General features: G+C 36.6%; 1 protein-coding gene across 4 annotated transcripts in view; it reads right to left on the bottom strand.

Moving 5' to 3' along the window:
* Positions 1-22,551, bottom strand: part of LAMA2 (laminin subunit alpha 2) — a 379,619-nt gene that overhangs the window by 51,184 nt on the left and 305,884 nt on the right. For all 4 annotated transcript variants that reach the window (XM_083831898.1, XM_083831897.1, XM_083831896.1 and 1 more), the window contains exons 40-43: positions 17,856-17,994; positions 11,453-11,555; positions 3,035-3,151; positions 175-357 (exon numbers count right to left, since the gene is read on the bottom strand). In XM_083831898.1, the coding sequence (XP_083688024.1) occupies positions 175-357; positions 3,035-3,151; positions 11,453-11,555; positions 17,856-17,994 (542 nt within the window). The remainder of the gene's footprint in view (positions 1-174; positions 358-3,034; positions 3,152-11,452; positions 11,556-17,855; positions 17,995-22,551) is intronic.

The following is a 22,551-nucleotide window of genomic DNA, read 5'->3' as shown; positions in this document are numbered from 1 at the left end:
CCAGAATATAGAAACTATAGAGCTTCCTTTTATCCCAATATATTGTAGTAACACTATGGGAGTGAAGTTATTGAGTGTCTCTGTTTCATTTTGGCATGACACAAACTGAAAAAAAATCTACCACCAAACCAAACCAAACCAAACCAAACCAAACCAAACCAAAAAAGATCTTACTATTCTTGATAGGATCCTTCACAACAGCATTTGTTTTTGCCACGTCATCTGCAAGTTTACTGTAATTGTTTCTCAAGCCAAGCAGATTCTGGTTGAGGTCTTTAATCTGGGCCAGGACATCATTTGCCGTATCGTTGGCTTGTCTTGCTTTGTCTTTAGCTGCCTGTACCTTTATAGCTGTATCTGTGGGTAGAAAAGGATAATGAAATGACTGTCCAGAGTACAGAAGTTTCTTCATATGTCTCAAGAATAACTTGGGCCAAAATTCTACAATCTTAACTTGTGTAGTTCTTTACTCTTTAGGAGATCCTACTTCACATGTAGTAAGACATTAATAATTGCACATGTCGATTGTAGATGCCCTGTTTTTCAAGACAACAAATGCTTCCGAAGAAGAGAAAAAACTCCACAGTGGAGTTGTAGGACCTGTAGGAACATGTTTTTCTACCTGCTTCCCACAAAACCATGAAACTGTTCTTGGAATTGCTTTCCCGTTGTGTTCTCCAACATGTCCTTGTGTCCCTCAGTCATATGAGAATTTTCGAGTGCAGCTCAGAAATTTGGACACTTCTGAAATGATCACGCAGCAATAGTGCCACTTGTCATACTGATTGGGGCTTCCTTTTGTAGTCAGTGGGGTTAACAGATTGCACTGCAGTAGTGGGGAAAACACAGAAGGATGTATTTACTATCCTATTCTGGCTAAGAGACAGTTGATAAGGGATAGTTTATCCCAAGACTTGCTTGAAGAAGATTGCATATTCCTGATTCAACAATTGTAGGAAGACATGGGAAACACAGATATTATCACCATTTCAGGGGATTAACAGTATAGATTTCCAACCATTTTTTCAGGTAGGTCCTTCACCTTCTGTGAACTATGTGACGCAATCAAGCCTGTGGCCTAGGGAGAATACAATGCTTCTTCAGGCTGTAGAGAATTGGTAGGTTTATCCTGAACCCTGGAGAATTACATGACCGTTTTTACTTTCTTGAGCAAAGGTATATTATACCTGTGCTCCAAACAACTCCACTCTTATTTCTGAAGTTTTAGCTTTGAAAAGCCCCCAGAACACAACAGCACCTTGAAAATATATCTGAACCTTTAATAAGCCGTTATCATCATCAGTACTGACAAGTGAAAGAACAGATTGCTCTGATTGCCTTTTTCCACTTTCTATTTTCATCATATCTAAGTATCTCTTTTTGAGGCCATTATTACAGGTCATGCACCTTTCTGGCAGAAAGAAAGTTGGACTTACTGTGTTACTTCCCTCTATTGGTCATACAAATTATATTTATTTTCAACCACACTTTAAAAGTATGCCTATCCCTCCATATGTAGGTCCTTGTCCTAAGGTAATCTAACCCTCCATTCCATTTTGAATCTTTCTGTTTTTATTTGGCTATTTTATTTGAGTATTACTATAGTATGGACAAGAATTATTAGTTTAAATTGCTCTCTACTTTTGTGAATCCTTGAAGAATGAGATATATGACAGGGTCATTTTCTCTCCTGTCCTCATTGGTTATTTTGCCATTGGATGACTAATTTACTGCACTTCTGTACCCATGTCTTTTATTTGCTCTGAATTTCATTCTTAAGACACATCTACTTGTGTATGAGAGTGTCCTTGTCCCAAGAGCAAGCACCTTGTAACTCTAATCTGACAAGAGTTTATTACATTGCTAATGGTTGCATATTTCATGTATCTTTTACATGTTTCATATTTACTATTCTGTCTCCTAAGGCCCACTGGTCTCCAAGGTCCATTTTGTTTGACTGACACATCTATCTGTGCACAAGAAGAAAAACAGACAGGCCAATACATGTGGTCAAAACCCAGGAAGTGGCATAAGATGAGTATGACATATTAAAGCAAATTCTTGTGAATGCCTGATTTCAAGGATCGCTACATCTAAAAATAAACTTTCCAGTTGTCTGGAATCTTGAAGTCACAAAAGTGTGCAAGATGAACAGTAAATTATTTCTCAAGATAAGTTTTTACTTGTAGTCTGGACTTTCCAGACCTTCACATATGAGAGAGAATAAAGATTTTCTTCAGAGACTTTTCTTCAGTTTATTGCAATGCAGTGCTCCTTAGAGAGAAAAGTCATAGCAAATTATTTTGATAAAACATTTCTTTTTTCTAAAAACAAACATTCTGTTTATCACTGTCTATTGTAATGAAACTATGTTGTAGCTCACTGTCTCTTGCAATCACAACACTAAGTAGCTAACATCCCAGCACTTTGGGATTTTAATCAATATTAAAGATTGGAGGGGGGACAGGGGGACTTATACAGAATTATAAGTATGCTTAGTACTTTTGGTTTTATTGAGGAAAGCCTGTTCCAGTTCTAAGATACACAATGCCAAATTGACTGGAAAGGATACTCCAGCATAAATCAATGACTGTGGTAGAGAGCTAAGACAAAAAGAGCAAATTTCATCCTGCTTTTTCTATTGTCAGTAGGTCTTTATTTTTCTTAGGTTGCTATAAGAAGCATGATGGTTCTTTATTCATAAGTTTCATAAACAGACTTTTCAGGTTTAAAGAAAAGACTATTTGTCTCAGAACGTATTGTAACTTCTGAATTAAAATTTGTTCTGAAACCAATCTTTTGCAAACTGCAGAAACTTGGTACTGTTTACTGTGCCAAAATACAAACTCATACAAGGTATCTGTTTTCAGACCAGTTCTCTGTAACATAGCTTATTTTTGTCTTATTACAGCAGCCAGTGATCAAAGTGGACACAATGTGGACCAGAAAAAGATCAATCAGACAGATGATAGGTGTTTATACACCTAACAACAGAGCAAGACATGTTAAGTGTTGCATTACTTTTCCAGCTTACCATTAGGAATGGCTGACAGTTTTCCAAAGGTTTCATTCAAAGCTTTCAGGAGAATGGAATTCTTCTCATCAGAATCTTTCAGTCTGTTCTGCATGCTGTCCAGGTTATCTCCCTTTTCTATAACAACAATAATAAGCAAGCCATTTATCATTAAGAAATTCAATAGTGTAAATAAGGAAGTCCAGTAAATCTGGTTGCAGGGTTCAATGATAATCTTTTAGGTTTCTTTAGGTTGCCTACTTCTGCAGTATCTAAATGCTTTAGTACATTTTACTGTTCTATATCAAAGGTTTTGATATAAGAGGTTTACAGAAAAAAAAAAAGAAAAAATACAGAAAAAAAGAAAAAATGATAATCAAAGAAATAAAAATGATAACCATAGAAAGAAAAAATGATCATTGTAGATGGAATGATTTACTCAAATTCACAGTGACCCACTGATGGACTCAAGAGTGAAGTTTAGTCATAGCTTTGATTCCTAGATTCAACTAGTACTCAAATTTTCATCTTAAAGGGGTTGCCTGGGATGAATGATTTGAACAGTGTGTGGAGAGATGCGTGACTGATCAGGTCATCTTACTGCTGCAATTAGAATGGTCAAAGCATAGCTCTCATGGATTTTCTCAAAGATAACCAATGTTGATGTAACATCTGAGGAAAACACACGATATCACCCTATCATCAATATGAGGAGACAACACAAATTATTATGAAATAAACATAGATTTTATTTTTTGGGTATAGTCCTAAAAGTAAATAAAAATAGTTGTATCATATTCAGTACATTACAGACAGTTACAGACTGATGTTATCTTTTGCAGATAAGTTTCTGTTCTTCACCTTTTTTTGAATAAAAATTAAAGATTTTTTTTTTTAAGTAACCAGGATTAGCAGTAATTTTTCAAACTCTCAAAAGCGAGATTCCAGCTAAGCTTTACAGTTATTTAAATGGACACTAGTAAAAATAAATAAATAAATAAATAAAGTTTGGCACAGAAAATGCTAGGTAACGCTTAAAAAACTATCTTAGGGGGCATTTTTCATCATTTCTTCATATAAGTGTGGAGTTCTTTGGAACATACAGCTGCTAATTTATTAACTCAAAGGTATGCCCTGTTGGGAAACAAATTCAACATCACTGTGCTTGATAGAAGGAGGGGAATAATTTGTAGAAAGTAGTTTAAGATACAAAGTATGACAGTGATCTTCAGATATGTGACAGGTTATTGAAATTAAACACACGGTTTTTGGATATGTATCCAAGTAGATACTGAAGTAGGAAAACATACTGGAGAAGACATTTCTCCATGAATAAGTCACATACTTGTGAAAAATATAAAGTATCTCTTTTTCACAAGGGACAATAATTAGACATACTGGTACTTCAGCACCTCCAACAGCATCAGAATTGTAACCCTTCTGTGAGAGGGTAAACAGAATAATGGGTTAAAATGAGTGACAGTGGTTCACGTCCTACAGATTTTAAAAGAGAAAGGTTTCATAAAATTAGATATGCAAAAAAGCATCTCGAAATTAGAAAAATCAAACTAACTGCGTATTACCTTCAAGAAATTATTAACTACATTTTCAAAGACTATTGCAAGACTGAAACAGTGGATGGAATTTAAATGAGAATCATATTTTTGTTGTTAGACCCTTTGAAATGTCATTCAGAAAGAAATCTATTCACTGTATTTAAACCAGAACAACACTGCAGGAGTGCCTGGAAGTAAGACTTCATTCTTGCAAAATGTCCCACAGAGGAACAGGACACTGGTATGAAGTGTGAAAGGCACAGTTAATGCTAGAATAAAGTTGGGAAGAATCTTATATAAATTATAAGATCATATTTTCCCTCAAAAATACTGCTGTTTTAAATAACAGGTTTTGAATCCGCAGATGAATGAGGCCACTCATAAAGTGATGTTAAACTAGGGTGAACATATGAGGGTCTGGTCTTAAATGCTCTGTGGCTTTACCTGAGTTCATTTATCATTAAGTAATAATACTGACAAAAATGTTTTAATTTCTTCCATTTAATTTTGAAATTATAGTCTCCCTGATATTTCCTTCGTGTCTCTGTTGCCTTTTTGGAATGTAAGTGTTTATAAAGTGTATTAATATTCCTGACATATTTTGTTCATTTCTGGTGGTGGTATAGTAACTTTTTTGCATTAAATTAATTTAAATTATCTCTTTTTCTCCTCTTTACTCTGCCAGATCCAACGTTACACTAATTATCCCTTGGTTATATTTCTGAAGAATCATGTTTCCAGACTTCTGTTTTCAGCTTTGTAACCATAGCAGCAATTTTATGGATTTTAATAAGTGAAGTTTCCCTAGAACTCCTGAATTTGAATACTGAGACTCCGTGTTTAATATTTTTTCTTTTAATTTCTCCAATGTATTTTCACTGTATTTTTAAAAAATATTAAAATAATAAAGCCATAAATAAGTGTCCTTAGGGAGCTTTTCAAGGAAATTGTTCATTTTGCACAGTGATCATAACATGAAGCTTTATTTTGAAGAAAATTCCCATACTATAACCCAGACAGTCTCTTCATTAAGCACCGAGCTAATTTTGACTATGAATCACAAACTGCACTGACTTCATTTCGGGTTTTCCCTGTCCTTTAATTATTAGCATTTATGAAAAATCCTAAAGCTATAAAAAGGCCTGAGATCCTCCAGTTAATCACAGAGGCTAGGTAAAATATGAGTAGCTACATTCTAAATTTTTCCAAAATACAGAGTTTATCTGACTTGGAAGAGGTTAGTGGGTCTGCACTGAAAGATACCAGGCACTGTCAATTCACATTAAAGTGTAGGTTGAGAAATATCCTGAGAAATTTATCTCATTCCTGTTTCCACTTCATTAGCTCTGCATGGAGATGGCACAGGATGCCAATCAACATACAGTATTTTGTTCAAATCTACAAAACCATTCATGTATCACTAAAACTAAACCCTGAAGTGTAAGGAGGATCTTGACTGAGTTTGCAGGTATGAACCCATATGTTTTCTGGTTTGGTTAATCTGATTTTCAATTTCTGTTTCTATTTATTTGATAAAACACTACATTACAGAATAAGCATTACCCATTTTCCCTCTGAGTGAATAAACTAAAGTGAGTCAAAAAAAATCCCTACATTCATACGTTTTGTTGAGACATGAGTTACTTATCACTTGTATGCAGTGATCTATTTTTACAAGAGACAAGTTTTAACAAATCTCTGAAGAACACATACATATATGGCACTGGCTAATTACTGATTACTTGTCACCACTGCAATACTAGCAGAAACAGGCATCTTCTGAGAGTTCGGCTTAATGCAGTTTTCCATGGGACTGTCCAAAAAGGTATCATAAAGACATGCTACCCAATGCATGCCCCCCAAAACAGAATAAAGGTTGAAATCTCCTGAGGAGTAATACATGCAGTTGTTTTTATCGATTGGATATTGCACAAATTTACTGGCAGTTGCACATCCACCTTTCTATTATGCTTGTTTTGCTTCCTGCAAACAGCATTTTTGCTCCCCTCAGTCTCATCCTATAAAGAGGGTGATGGGCCACAAGCTAAATTTTTATCTCAAAACCAAGCAAGACTTATGAACAAACAGGGAAAAATGTAACTGCAGAAATGCAGCCAATGATGTTTAGCTTTTTAAAAAGACTGTTTTCAGCATTAGCATTTACATTAATATTATGCAATAATTTGCTGAATGCAACATGCCAGGGCAGCAACAATGCAAACCAGAGGAAAATACACAAACAAGGGATATAGCTGTGCCTATCAGCTACAAAATATTTTGGCTAAAAATATTCACTTGTTGTCAGACAGGACAAGACCCCCTCAACTTGTCAATTCTTAAGCAGAAGAAATGACATGAGCTGAATTTCAGTAGCCACCTGACACCAGTCTCCAGCTGAAGCTTTTTTTTTTTATATATATCTTATTTTTCCTTTTCATTTATCATTTTTGACAAAGCCTGTATATCGTCTCAAATCTGCACTGGGCAAATATATTTTTAAAAGAGTAAATTCAAAATTATAAGGAAGAAAAATTGCTCCTGGCAAACTAAAAATCCCTCAAGGCACAGAGAGAATGAAGCTGGCAGGCAGCAGCATTCACTCATTTGTAGCCAAAATTTCAAAACTCCTTCTTAGCCAGAGCACTACACACAGATTTTGCTTCTCCCACCAGGGTTATTCCTTCTAACGCCTAGCCCCACAGAGAAAGAAAGAATTAAATCTCCATTTTAATAGCTTCTCTCAGAAGCTTTGCTTTGTAAGGACTGTTTCAGCAGTTTTTGGTAGTAATATAAAACATTTTTGTGATTAACAGCCGTTTTATAACTAGTGTAATTGGCCACAAATCACAAAAATGTCATAATGTAGCAAGAAAACACTCCCACCTCTATCATAGCCCAGCCTGGATTTCTGGAGTATATATTACTTGAGTGGCTTATGGATTTTCATTACTTTAACTAATGTACTACCTGTAGTGCAGGCAGAGAAATTTCAGACTAATGATCACTTCTGTCTAGCAGATCTTTATAGCGTGCCCATCATCCATCCTTCACTTTCAGTAGAGACTCTGAAAAGGGTGGCTTTGTAAGAACTGTAGAAAATATCTTTCTGTTAGTTTTACACTCAAATCCCACTTTCCAACCTGGAAACATCAAGTCATCCAGAAGAGATTATGTTCATAATACTAGTTACACCATCACTTTGGAGAAAAAGCAAAGTGGGGAAAAAAATAATCTTTTTTTGCATTTTATTCTTATGTATCTTCATTTTGGGCACTACACTAACTTATCTCTGTGGTTCAAGCTGTGGAGCATGGCCATTTTTTATCAGATACAAAAAGGCATACTGTGAAAGTTTAGAATGTTCGTCTGTATGGAGCACATTATATCTAAGTCATATCAGAGAACATTAGAAAAACTCCATCTCATTAACCTTCAGTATGGGGCAAGACCACAGACAAAGATTTAATACTTAGCTTACAAGCACTGCTCCCTGCTTCTCTGCTTGCATGAGGATTGCTTTATGAATCTTTAGAATGCTTAGACCTTCACTTCTGAATTATGAAGTGGACATCAACTGAAATTCTCACTGGACTAAAATTGGAGAATAACATACTTTTTCAAAAATCTCTCAAGTCATGTCATGTCATGTCTTATTGAGGTTGTAATACTTTTTTTTTCTTCTTTTTTCCAGGGTTAAATTGAATAGCCCTGTGGGCACATAGCATTGATATATATTCAAAGTCTTTGATTTTGTCCTGGAAAACAGGTCCCTGTGTTCTATAGAGCACATGATAACTCTGAAGTAACCACCTATGGAGCACAGAAAGCTATGGACTCCACTGCGGTGTACAAAGGCAGTGCTGCCTTTTTGGCATTTCCAGCCATGGAAAGATGGTGAAGTTTGCTTTCTTCACAAACAGCATCCCTATTCTTTCTGCTTCAGCCATATTACTTAAATTTGCTCACTAGTCTCACCTAGCAGTTTAATGATTTTCTGTGGCATATTTACTGAAACATGGTCCTCTGCCCCTGAATTGGTGCTGAATCTGGCAGTAAAGTCACAATAAAGAGGAAGCTTAATTTACATCCAAGATTTACTAGAAACTGTCGGTACTTATTATTTTCTTGTAGCAGCTCCGAGGAAAAAAATGTTTTTAACTTTCAAACTGTGTATGATATTGGCATGTAATTAATGACCATATTAAAAATTTTGTCTTATGACCTTGTTAAACATTATGATGACTTGTTAACTAGTCTGCAAGTTGAAATCCTAGAGCTGCCAAAAATAAATGAGAGTGTGGTAATAGTCAAACAACGACTCTGTGTTATGTGGATCTCATTCTTCATGCTGTATGTTTTTTGTAATGCATCTCCCAGGAGGCCAATGAAAGTTTTACGTGTTAAAGCCCGAAAGACTGGGCTCTATTATAGAAATCTGTCTTATTTCTAATAAAAAATATTTTTAACTACTTTAGCATGACATGGAAGCTTCAGGCATCATCTCTGTGACAGGCAGATTAAATCTCAACCTGGAATATTTACTGTGTGTGATTTTTCTAGTTCTGATGCATGAAATAAACAAACAAAACATTAATTTTCAAATCCTATGATGAGCAAGAAATATTATATCATAGTTGTTTTCATATTGTCCTCTTTATTTCTTCCAACTCCTAGATCTGTTTTCCCATTTAAGTGAGAAAGCGTTATAGCTGTCCTTGTGGTTAATACGTTAACCCTGTTATAGCACAATGACTTCAGCCAACTGAATCAGATTAAACTACAATATATATAGTATGAAAAGATTTTTTAAAAGCTACACTGACTGAAAACAAGCTTTTCGAAATATATACATATATGTATAAACACAAGAGACGTGTTAAACATAACAGATGGGATTACAGTGTACTAAATTGGAATAAACCATGAAGTTATCAATTTGAACATATTCTATCTAGATTAATAAAAAAAGAAAATCTGTATTTGTATGAATGACCTTCAAAAGTAGATGTATGGATGACTTGGTTAATTGATATTCCTCTAACACTTTAATACACCAGTGGCATAAAGACTTAAGTAACTTTCCCTCGTATATGTAAAAACAAGGTACTCAAACAGCAATGTTTAACATTTTTCACAAAGGCAGGTGTGTGAAACTCAGAATGCTGGCCTATTTCAAAGCATATGATGCTTATTTCCCTTCAGGTTCAGTTGAAATATTGAAATATGAAATATTTTTCAGCTCCTTTCTACGACTTCTGTGAAGAAAGAATTGACGATTACTTTTAAACAGATGCTTCATTAGCACAGCAATAAGTATTTTCTTAGAAGACTTCTAAAACAATCTGTCTAGATAAAGATGCAAGATACAAACTGCTTTTGTTTGCAAGATTGTGCAAGAGCTCAAAAGATCATTGAATCATAGGCTCCGAATGTCTGCCCAAAGATCATTTTTCTCCTTCTAACTAACAGTCATTCTTCACTGATGTTTGTCTAAGCTGTTTTCAAAGATTTTCAAAGGTCAAATCTCCCTCAGGCAATCAATTCCAGTACTTCTACATTTTAATTACAAGAAAGATTTTCCTAATATGTGATCTGTAACAGCGCAATTTAAGATATGTTAGTACAATCTTATTTGGAGAAACCTTGGCATAACTGAAGAATATTAAGTCCCTGCTCATTTGTCTCTTTTTCAGTCTACAGTTTTAAATTGTTTCAATCTTTCTCCTTCTCTCTCCTCCCCTACACTTCCACTTAGTCTTCATGATGTTTGCAAGACTATCTGCAAATGACCTCAACCTTCATGAAGTTCAGCACCTGGCACTGCAGACAATAATTTCGCTAATTTTCCACTCCGTGGACAAATTGTTTCATGTGTTTTGGAAAGCCATTCACCTGCTCATGCATTCCCCTGTGACATCTACCTGACATCCGCTGCGAACCAGCATGTGATCCATGATTGTCTTCAGTCTCATTCTATGGAGCTGCTACACAGACAATTGCTCCTCATCCTGCATTTCCGCAGCTGTGCATTCATGTGTGCTTGAAGCATCTTGTTGTGTTCATCCTGACTACTGCCCTACTTTCTTTTTTTGAGGAGAAAATACTCAGGTACATTATAAACACAGTCTTACCTGAATTATCTATTATTATGTCTCACCAAACAGAAATTTCTGCAGAAAGTGCAGAAAAATAAAAATGTTTTATTTCACACCAAATTGAAGTACTTGGTTTGAGATCTACAAACTTTATCATTTGAGGTGCATTTAGCCACATATTTAAACCTTAGGAATGAAGAAATATTTTTTGTGTGCGTGTGTGAAAACTCATCTCTTTTCTCCAGAGATATGTTTTAGTTTTGTTTTTGAAGAAAATACTTAGCAATTCCCTCCCATTACCCTATTTGGCAAACATTTTCATCCTGCATCCCCACACTTCCCTCTTCTGTCACAACCCCATAAGCATCCTGAAGAGATGTGCTATCTCTGATTGGTATTGTAAACCCTACTTCTGTATTAACAGGAATAAAAATGTAATGCTGTGCTGGATTTTGTACTAATTTTCTGCTAGAGCGTTTACTAAATCAAAACTTGTATTTTCATCCCTCTCTCATTCCCACTCACTCTCATCCTTACTGTAATCATCAAGAGAAGACTAAGCTTCTAGCTTTTCCGGCCTTCCTATCCCAGAAGAGGATAAGCATCCCTGCATTATGCCTGGACCCAAAATAGAATATTTTTCATTGATACATTGTTCAATTTAAAAACAGATACTGAACTATATATTTTTTTTTTCTTCTGACATGGTTTATTCATACTGGAAGTAAAACAGTCTCATAAAGTTTTTCTAGTATTTAATGGACCTGAATGCCACATAGTGTACGTACCTCTAACATCATTTTCTAGCCTCTTGGCATCATTAAGGACCCTGAAGCTTTTCTGAAGAGAGCTCTTGGCGTCATCCTTCAATGATCCTTGAGGACCAGATGTCTGCAGGCAAACAAGCAGTGTCACAGATACAGGAAAATCTTAAGTCACAGAAGATACAGGAAAACAATCTAAGTGAACGTTCTAAATTCAAATGAACATCGGTGTGCTCTGAATCATATCCCATTGTCATTACACTGGTCTTCAAAAGACTAAAAAATAATTTCCTCTAATTTATTTTCTTTTGTTTTTAGAGGAAGCCAGTTCTCCTTTGGAATACCAGTGATGACTACAATAAGAAGAGAAAATGTTTATATCATTACAGAAAGAGATTTGCTCTAGGAACAGAGCTTTGTCCAGAACAAACAGATCTTTCAACTTAAAATATGTGTTTCTTCCTCCAGCTACAGTATTTCTCCCTAAGAGCAGCTACAATACCTTTAGAAGCCAGACTGGATCTGATGTTCCATATTCTCAAACAGAGAACAGAGCTCTCTTCACGGTTAAATACAAGAACTGTAATTGCTAGGTCAGTATAGTAAAGATGCTATAAAGGAAATAGAGTTTAAAAAGAAGGGCAAACTGCAGTTAATCTGAAAGAGTTTTATTACTAAATAACCATTCTTCTACATATCATACTGTTTAAAGATCTTTGCTTTGAAAAAACATCTCTCCAGTGCAGAGACTGATCAATAGGTAGTATGATTTTTCTAAATTAGATTAGTATTTTCAGTTGGTAGAAAATGCTCTAGGTTCTGAACCACTTACTCTTCAGTTTGTAAGAGTGAACTCAGGTCACACATCATACTGAGTACATTTCTATGAGAATACTCTTGACAGCCAGATAACGTTCTATATTAGTCATGGGTCATAGCCTCGTAACTAGTATGTAATTAAGAAACAGCTACTTTTCATTTTCCCTGGCAGATACATATACTCAAAATGTGTGTCAATTAAATGACACAGTTATTATTACTATTCATTATTTATATAATGAGCAAGCCCAGAGGTGATACTGTGCATACTGCTGAATCTTTGTTGTTTTTTGATGACGCGTTGAGAACCATGTATGGAACTTGTCTACTTCTTTTCCATTTAAAAATCTTAAAGAACACTTTGGATACTCACAAAACTCAGAATACAGTTTTTTTGTAAAGGTATATCTCATGGCATGTGTGGCCATGTCACTGGGATACATCTACCATACTACTTCCTTGTAGTCATGGCATCTAAATTTATTCTCAGCTTTCATCATGGGCTAAGTGATTTTATGAAGTATGGCCTGTATGACTACCAAGAACACTTGAACTATTAAGCTGTTTCTACTATAAATTCTTCCCCATATCAACAGAAAATTTATTTGAAAGACCAACAAAACAACAAAACCTTTTTTTTTAAATATATTGTATCACTTAATATAAGTAGCACTGATAATAGAAAAACACATATAACCCTAGAAAAAGAAAAAGAAAAAGAAAAAAGAAAACAACAAAAAAGACTTTCCAGTTAAGCAAAAGATTGCTCCTGAAGCAAGAATGGTTGGCCAGATTTTGTAGCAGATGCATCTGTCAACTCAGATAATACTACTATATATTCTTTTTCCTGTTAGCATCAAAACCCAGGTCCATGTGACCACGGACTTCAAAAAATTGTTATTATTATTAAATTACTAGGCATGGTTGACTGGCTGTTAAAGCAGTTTATATTCAATAGAAATACATTGGAAGGCCAGATTTGCAATGCGAAAACAAGAAGTTCATCAAATCAGGGACAATAAATAGGTCCGGGCTGGCAATTAGTCAGAAACAGATTTCAGCGTAAAGTTAATACTAAAAAGGCCCTTCAGAGACAAATACACTTGCACTGATTAAAAGCTTTATTTTATATTAATTTTCAAATAATTCTGAAAGGGAGGATTAGTCAAAAAAATCAAATGCAAAACATACTTTTTTTTTTTCTAGCTTTTCTTCCGACTCATGGAATGTTGAGTTATGATGAAGTCAATAATGAAAAAAACAAACATTTTCTGGCAGTGTGAGGTGAAGTTTATGCCCAGCTTGCGGCAAGCCTGGGTCATGATGAATCCTTTTATGATTTAATAAGACTGACAGCTAAGGGATTTTTATATTGTTTTCTAAATTGGTACACCTACTGTAAAAATGAAAAAAAAAAAGTAAAAAATGATTGTGGTTCAAGACAAATTGGAAAACCACAGTGTCTCAGGAATCTAAGTTCTAATTCTATCTGTTCCAGAGTGTACATATCCTGTGGACAGTAACTTCCTCACTCTGTGCTTCCCTCCACACCCCCTGCCCTATACAAACTTTGTGCAGCTTGACTGCTTGTGGCATCTTGTGGCAGGAGTGGGATCTCATTATGTATTCAAACAATGCCATCTCAATCTTGGGTTAGAGGCATAAGTGCTGTTATAATAACATAATACAAAATGCTGCCACTGAAACCATACATCACCCTTAATGGTCTGTTTCTTCCTTTCCTTAGGTTAGCAATAATTCAATAATTTAAACAAGGTTTAGCACCAAAAGAAAAATACCTATCAAATTACTGAAAACCTCTATGAATTGATAATTAGCAATAATTATGGGTAAGGAATGAATTCAGGAAGAAATATCCTCTCTGTCTTCCTTTTTCTGGTACTTCAGTGAATCTTGAACTCTGTTCTTGCCAAATGACCCGCCTTCTGCAGGAGCAGAAGAAAGATTTCAGTTCAGCTCATAGCCTGGTGGGTTATAGAACTATTTTGGGATGAAGAAGATCCCTCCAGATCTCCCAGGGATGACTGTGCAAATCACTGAACGCACATTGGCAGGGATAAGGCTACAGGCTGCAAGTTTGAATAAGATTAGCCATAGCCACAGCATTCTGTGAAGACTCCCCCATCAGCACATGCTGTGCACGGTCTGAACACATATCAGACAAAGAATTGCTGGGGCTTTTGCAGTATGGAGGGATTTTTTTCTGAGGTTTCATGAATGGATGTAAGCATGAAGTAGGCATTATGGTGCCTAAACCTGCTGACATGTCAGCAGTTTTGGTCACTTGAAGAGGTACAGCTCCAAGCACATATGTAAATCCACGGGGACAGTTTTGAGGATCACATACTTAAAATCACCTGTACACTTGTAAGTTGTTTTTTGCCCTAATTCACATCAGTCAAAACAGTTCTGCCTTATTTTTTAAATAAAGGATTTTCTTTTCACATACATTTAAATTCTGAGATGTCTTCACCTCTGTGAGAGCTAAGGCTACTCTCAATTTCGCAAGTCTTGGAGAAAGAATAAGTCTTGGGGAAGCTGAGAATTCTGAAGTACCAAGATGCTATGTGTGAATTGCACCTCAGGACAACCTCATGACGGTAGCTAGGCAGTGTTACGCTGTTATCATATAAGGAATTGAGTGTAATGGCACCCCAATAGTTATGTCAGGTGCCACTACAAAGGGAGTAAGAAGAAAAGAAGCAAGCAGGACCCTAAACACCTAACATGTCACCTGTGGTTCCAGTTACTAGTCTAAAAAAGACTAAGAAGAAAAATACTTTTTCAAGACGTGGTTTAAAACTATAGTTCTGATCTGTGAGACACAAGCTGGGTCTGTTAACATGACTCTACTCTTCAGTCAGTTACTGTCTTGGCTAAGTAATGGGATATTGAAGCTGCCTGAATGCTAGAGATTTCTCATCTGTGATAAATTTATTTTTCTTTTAAAGGGGAGAGCAAATCCATCATAAAAAGCTCAGGAGGAATTTTTCTGTCATATTTTTAATACATTTTTTCCCAGTCATTTATCAGGCTTCCTGTAATCACGATGGATTTTAAGCATTTTTTTTTTGTTCTTGCTTTTAGCAACATTAGCTTAATTTAAAAACAAACTAATCTTCCTGCTAAAAACAAAAATAACCCCAAATTCTGAGATACCACTGAGGCTCCCATAGATTGTTTACTTCAATCGCTTGCAGGGTGGAATCTAAAACTCAGCCCAGTACCTACCGTTTCTAGTTTATGCACCAGCTTGCTGCTGTTGGAAAACCTTCCCTCCACAGACCCAACACTATCATTTGCTAGGAAAGGCTAGGTTCAGTGATGCACGTGAACTTCAGACCTCTCCTCTGTTATCTGCTAGCTTCTGGAGATCAGAGTCCTTTACAGAAGATTGGCACCCACAGGTACTCTCAGAAAGAAAAGAATATGGCTCCATCTTCCAGAAGGAGAGGAAAGAGATGATTTCTGTCTTCTGTACATTGGCCCAAAGAGTACCTACTTGAGAAGGAGGGAACAGTTTCTAGGACTTGCTTAGTCTGAGGGGGCTCAAATCCACAAATGATACCTTCTAGGCTAGTGCTTGAACCATGGAGCTGCATGACAGCATGGGGGCACTCCTGTCCTGCTAAAGCTCAGCTACAAGAAAGAGGATATATTACATAAGGGCCTGCAGAAAGAGGAGCCTCTCTGATTTACTGATTTTAGCAGTTAAGCTTTTCAACTAGGATGAGCAAATATCTAGCTCTTTCCATTAAATAAATAAATAAATAAATAAAAATAGAATAGTTAAACAATGACTGAACTTCACAATTTTTTTCAATTTGGCCCCAAATCCTAACATGGTTATTTACCAAAACCAGTGTAAAGTCTACCTTGCTCTGCAGCAGCATGATGGTAAAACACTGATTATCTCTATATTTAGCCAATTATGTTTATAAGGCAGTAGCTCTCTCCATTTTCCTCTCTATCAACTAGACCCATTACCCCTGTTACACATATACAGCAAAGAACATAAACAGGCTTCCCCTAATGAATGTATAGAGAGGAGATGCTTAAAACTCCACCCAAATAGTATGTTAGTCTCTCCTTGCTACTCGCTTGCATAATATTGTCCATCTCTTCACCTCTATCCTTTCTATCACCTGTCTATCCACTTTCACCCCATGGTATAATCTACCAGTTCACTATCTGATTTATACTCTTTTGTAGTCATACTGTAATTGCTTGCTTTGTTTCTTGACTGCTGTATGTATCTTTTTTTTCCCCTACTGAATCCTTACAACAGCTGCCTGCTTCACTCACTGTGAATCATGAAAGAAACAAAGGATAGATATCTGTATTAAATCTAAATGTGCAGAAAAAATAATAATCCAGAGCTCCTTATTTACTTCTGCAGAGTAATTAGCAGTTCTAGAGAAACAAATAACTATTGACGGAGAACTAGCATACACTAATATGTGAGGTGACTTTTTTCCATCGAGAGAGAAATACAGTAATTAGTGTTATTTGAAACAGAAGTTACCAATCTAAACTGTCTAAAAATATTGAAACATTTGTGCAACAACTAAATCAATTTATCCCTCTCCAAAATACAGACTTTTCCAGCATGTTGTTGCTTTTACTGTTCTTGCAATCCATTTGACCGAAGTAGCTCTCTGCAAGCTACTTTTATGCACATGCAAGTGCTCTAACTGCAAGTTGCTTCTGTTCACCTATATGTTTCTGTATCAAACATAGGGTCTGCCTATTTTATATAATACTGTAATTTCCTTGGTGATTTTTTGTGTGCCTGTGAAGCGCATATCAGTTGCTCTCTGACCAGCTTCCACAAACTAGCCATTAACTCCTTCAAAATTAGGTATAAAAACAATTCTGGCTATGCTCAGAATGTTTTCTGGTCTATGGAGCCGAGCTCCTCATTATGACTCAGGCAGCAGAGCTGGCTTTAGCTTAGAATCCTATTTTTAAAAGTTCTTTCCGTTTCCTCTGAAAATTTGCATGTAATACCTCATACTGATTTCTCTGTGAAAATGGCCAGAGTTCATGTAAAAAAACTGCATGTATTTTATTAATAAAACTTTCTGCACCATTTCTATGTCTCTCCATTTCTAGATTTCTGCTAAATGCTCACAGTTCATCTTACGTGCAGAGAAGTGCCTGTGAGCATTTTCTTAGAACTGGAGGATGAAGAGTTAATTAAGGAATGTAGTTCTTTAGATGCATGCAAAACATTTTAAAAATATAACCTAGCTTTAATGAGTATTGAATGACCTACACTCATGACTAAAAGCTTTTCCGCAGCAGCTGTTGGCTTCAGCCATAGGCTGAAATTGAACGGTAGAAAGCAGAAGGAGGAAGAATTGTATACAAAAATGGAAAGAAGATCAAAAAAAACGGAATTAGGGACAAATGGAGATGTAGTCAAGGTACACATAGCTCTGGCAGGGGCATATTGTTCTGATCAAGGATCTGTGGTTGCAGGGTTCTCTATAGTCATAAGATGGAAGACATGGATCTAGGATAAAGCACAGCACAGATCCACAGAAAATCTAAGCCTCCTTCCAAATTTACTTATTTTTCTTACCGCTTGCATAGCGTCATTTGCAAGAGCCTTGGCTTCCTTGGCAACTTTTTCAGCTTCATCTGTGTTATCCTTGATGTTAGTATAAGCATTGAAAGCAAGTGTGGCATTGAAAGAGATGTTTTTGGCTTCAGCAAGGATTCTGTTGGGATGGGAAAAGTAAACACACCATTAAACCTGCTATCAGAGCTCAACGGAATACAGTAGCCCACTTCTTCAAACCCAACAGCCCTTATTTCTAAGGTTATTTTTAAGACATTGCTTTAGAGAGCAATGCTACACTTGAAAATTCAGGAGTTCTTGCATCATATGTTTAATAGAATTCATATTTCATCTGTGCAAAAAGACACAAAAAAATAACATTTGCTAACAAGGAGGTTACGTGAAATAAAAATGGATCAGACACTGAGATAAGACAGTGCAGTGCTTAATAAATAGTAGATATTATATACATATATTACATAGATACAGATATACACACACAATAGTAGATATACATACATAGATATATACTCTTTAATATAAATATAAATCTGTAAATCTATATAAATCTGTATCTATCTATAAATCTAAATATTTATATATAACATAAACATAAATCTATCTACTATCTACTATTATCTACCATACAGTAGATTATACACTATAATAGATAACATATATATAATGTAGGTTTATAGGTTATGTGATGAGTCAGGCTATTCATTGAAGTTTGAACTGTCTGAACATGAGGAACATCATCACAGGGATGTTTTAGAGCAGTCTGTGTGAACCACCCATTTCTTGGTCTGGCTTCCAAACACAGAAATCTTACTATCTAAAACAATCCTAAATGTTCATTTTTCATTTTGCTTACCAAAATGAAAAACATAACCAATAATACTTCATATTGAATGGAGTGTTCCATTTATATGAAATGCTCCATTCTAATAATTTTAATTAAATTAAAAGATAATTATAAACAAATAATATTCTTGGTGCAGGGATTAGAGCTCAGCTAACTGACTTTCAGGGGAATTTTTAGACACCAGGCTAGAGAAATCGCTTTTCTTGCACTCTCTGCATGTGACATATTCAAATATTTTCTACAAAGAAGTATTGTATATACAGAATTAACTTGAAGACATCTCTCTCAGAACACGTTATAGCTTAATGCCTATGGTACTTTCCCTGAAAAAGGATAAATGGGTCCACTTCACTGCTTGAACTGGACAAGAATGGATTTCAACTTGGATTTTTGCCTCTCAGGGAAATGTTCTGGACATTAATGTGTATGGTAATGTCAGGGAGGCAGGGGTTAGCCCTGCTGGACCTGTTTCAGCTTGTACAAAATACTTAGTCATTGAGACAGAATGCGTGGAAGAAACAGAAATTAATTCTCTAACCTCATAACTAATCTATTCTCTGGAGAATCGGGACAGCTGGGTTCCAATCCTTGCTTCAATGAGTATTTAATGATTTCTACAAAATGCAAAATGAAAGACAAAGGGGACATAGGGTATATTCCTTGGACTCCATATGTAGGTAACAGAGGGACACAGATTTCCTTTGGGCTGCCACATGACTGAACTACCTGTGCATCATTCCTGGAAGAGTCTAGAACCATAGAATCATACAATCATAGCATATCCTGAGTTGGAAGGGACCCACAGGGATCATTAAGTCTAACTTCTGTCTCCACACAGGACCACCCCAAAATCAGACCTTATGTCTGAGAGCTTTGTCCAAACTCTTCTTGAACTCCAGCAGGCTCGGTGCCCTGACCACTTCCCTGGGGAGCCTGTTCCAGTGCCCATCATCTTCTTTCATCAAAGAACCTTTTACTAATACCCAACCTGAACCTCCCCTTTCACAGCTCCATGCTGTTCCCTTGTGTCCTGTCACCAGAGAGCAGAGCTCAGTGCCCACCCCTCCACTCCCCTCCTGAGGGAGCTGCAGGCTGCTGTGAGGCCTCCCCTCAGCCTGATCTGCTCTGGGCTGAACAAACCAAGGGACCTCAGCTGCTTCTCATACATCTTCACCCATATACCCTACAACATCTTTGTAGCCCTCCTTTGGACGCTCTCTAATAGTTTTTGTTTGTTTGCTTGTTTGTTTTTATATATACTGTGGCGTCCAAAACTGCACACAGTACTCAAGGTGAGGCCATGTCAGCACTGAACAGAGCAGAACAATCACTTTCTTCAGTTGGCCAGCAGCGCTGTGCCTGAGGCACCCCAGGATACAGTTGACGCTCCTGGCTGCCCAGAAACACTGGGGACTCAGATTTAGCTTGACATTGGCCAAAATCCTCATATCCCTTTCTGCGGGGCTACTCTCCAGCCTTTTGACCCCTAGTCTGTATGTATGGCCAGGGTTGCCCCTTCCTGGGTGCAGAATCTGACATTTACTCTAGCTAACCTTCATATGGCTGGTGATTGCCCAGCTCTCCGATTTGTCAAGATCGCTCTTCAAGGCCTCTCTACCCTCATGGAGTCAGCTCCTCCCAGTTTTGTATCAACGGCAAAATTCCTCAAAACACCTTTTAGTCCAACATCCAAGTAATTTATAAAACCATTAAAGAGAACTGGCCCTAAAATGGAGCCCTGTGGAACCCTACTAGTGACTGGCCACCAACTGGACGTAATCCCGTTTACCATAACCTTTTGAGCCCAACCCGTCAGCCAATTGTTCACCCATGGTATTATGTTTTTTCTCTATCTGTATGCTGGACATTTTGTCCAGAAGTATACTGCGAGAAACAGTATTGAAAGCTTTACTGAAATCCAAAAAAATCACATCAACTGGCTTTCCATGGTCAACTAGATGGGTGACCTTGTCATAAAAGGAAATTAAGTTTGTTAAGTAGGACCTTCCCCTCATGAACCCATGTTGGCTATGTCTAATGACCGCTTTGTCCCTCAGGTGTTTTTCAATAACTCCCAGAATAATTTTGTCCATAATTTTACCAGGCACTCAAGTGAGACTGACAGGCCTGTAATTATCGGGGTGTTCTTTCTTGCCCTTCTTGAAAATTGGAACAATGTTTGCCAGCTTCCAGTCAACTGAGACCTCTCCAGATTCCCAAGACCTTTGAAAAAAAAATAAATGAGAGAGGTCTCACAATAACATCAGCCAGCTCTCTTGAGTACCCTGTGATGAATCCCATCAGGCCCCATAGACTTATGTGCTTCCAGCTGGAGCAGCAAGTTCCACACATGTTCTGGGTTGGTTGGGAGTTTATCGTTATCACAGTCATGGTCCTCCAAGTCAGGACACCTGGGGTCCCAGAGCCCATCATTGGTGTTGAAGACAGAGGCAAAGAAGGCATTAAATGCCTCTGCTTTGTCTATGTCCCTGTTTGTGTGGTGACCATCCTCTTCCAAGTAATGTTTTCTCTGGTCCTCCTTTTGCTGTTAACATTTAAAAAAAAATACTTTTTAGTGATGGAAAGGAGGAGATAGATAAATATCTGTCTCTTTTTCTCTGTCAATAAATCTATCTCCTTCCTCAACTACAGATGGAGCTCACTAGGTTAGAGTAAGTTTTTTTGATACTCTGTTAGATAAACGTGCAGCCCACAATAGATATCTAGCTAGTAGCTAAAGTACTGCTTAGAAACATGGTTCATATACCCTCTGGTTAGGAGGGAATTAAACTGAATTTTCCACATACCAGTGACGTTTACTCATCAGCAGGCAATTAGGCATAAGGAAGAAAAGCCTGTCCTAATACCTATCCGTATACAGGATAAATATATATATATATATATATATATTTTCCCCTAGGTTAAATTCATGAACTGTTCCATGTTCTAACTCTCAAGAGAACACCCTCACCATCAATCAGTATGCTATCTGAAGCCTTAGGGGGTGATTTGAGAGAAAGAGCTCTCCCTCAATCTCTCTTGTAAGATGAAATGGTATTTTTCAGCAAATTTAGTATTAGCTGAAAGATACCCAAGTGCCAGCTGTGAGGATAGATATATTTTTGAATTCCTAAGATAGATAGAGAGAGACTGCATATTCCTGTAAAGTGTGACTTTAATGTCAGTGCATGAACTAAACAACTTTATCCTGATGCAGGATGACATAGGACTTTGGTATTTCTTTCTCCTTTGAGATTATGTATCTGACCACACTAGAAATTTTAATTTTTAATAATTTGCTTTTAAATATAATTTGAAATGTTATTGATTCTGTATTATTTATTGTGTATATTGAGGAACTGAAGGTGATGTCTGGATCAGATAGAAGTATAAATGATACTGCTACACCACAGTAAACATGGCTTTAAACACTACCCTAAGCTACCTAAGGCTTATGTTAAGACAGAAGCACATATACACACCCCTAAAAAGTCTATTTAACACAGTTAAAAACCCCTACCTCAAAATTTGTCTTGTCAACATTTCATTAAAGAGGCAAAGTACTCTTATTTTTACATTTTATCTACTTCTTTCCTTAGTTCCTCCATGCCAACTATCTATGTATTTGGATAGGTTTGGATTGTATTTCGTATTTGGATTTAGATGTGCTGTAGTTAGATGTGACACTAGTCTTTAAACCCAGAGGTGCACAACAAAACTGGTATGTGTCATGATCAGTCAGTCCATATTCCATTTACAAAAGCTGCTTTCTTCTAGAAACAGTACCCTTTAAATCCTTTTTACTCAGGAAACTACAAATATCATTATTTTATGTACTCCTCAAAACATAAA

This window comes from Anser anser, assembly GCF_964211835.1.
Source record: "Anser anser genome assembly, chromosome: 3".
In the NCBI taxonomy this organism is placed as follows: domain Eukaryota; kingdom Metazoa; phylum Chordata; class Aves; order Anseriformes; family Anatidae; genus Anser; species Anser anser.
The sequence above is the reverse complement of the archived record's forward strand: the minus strand, read 5'-3'. Positions and strand labels throughout refer to the sequence as shown.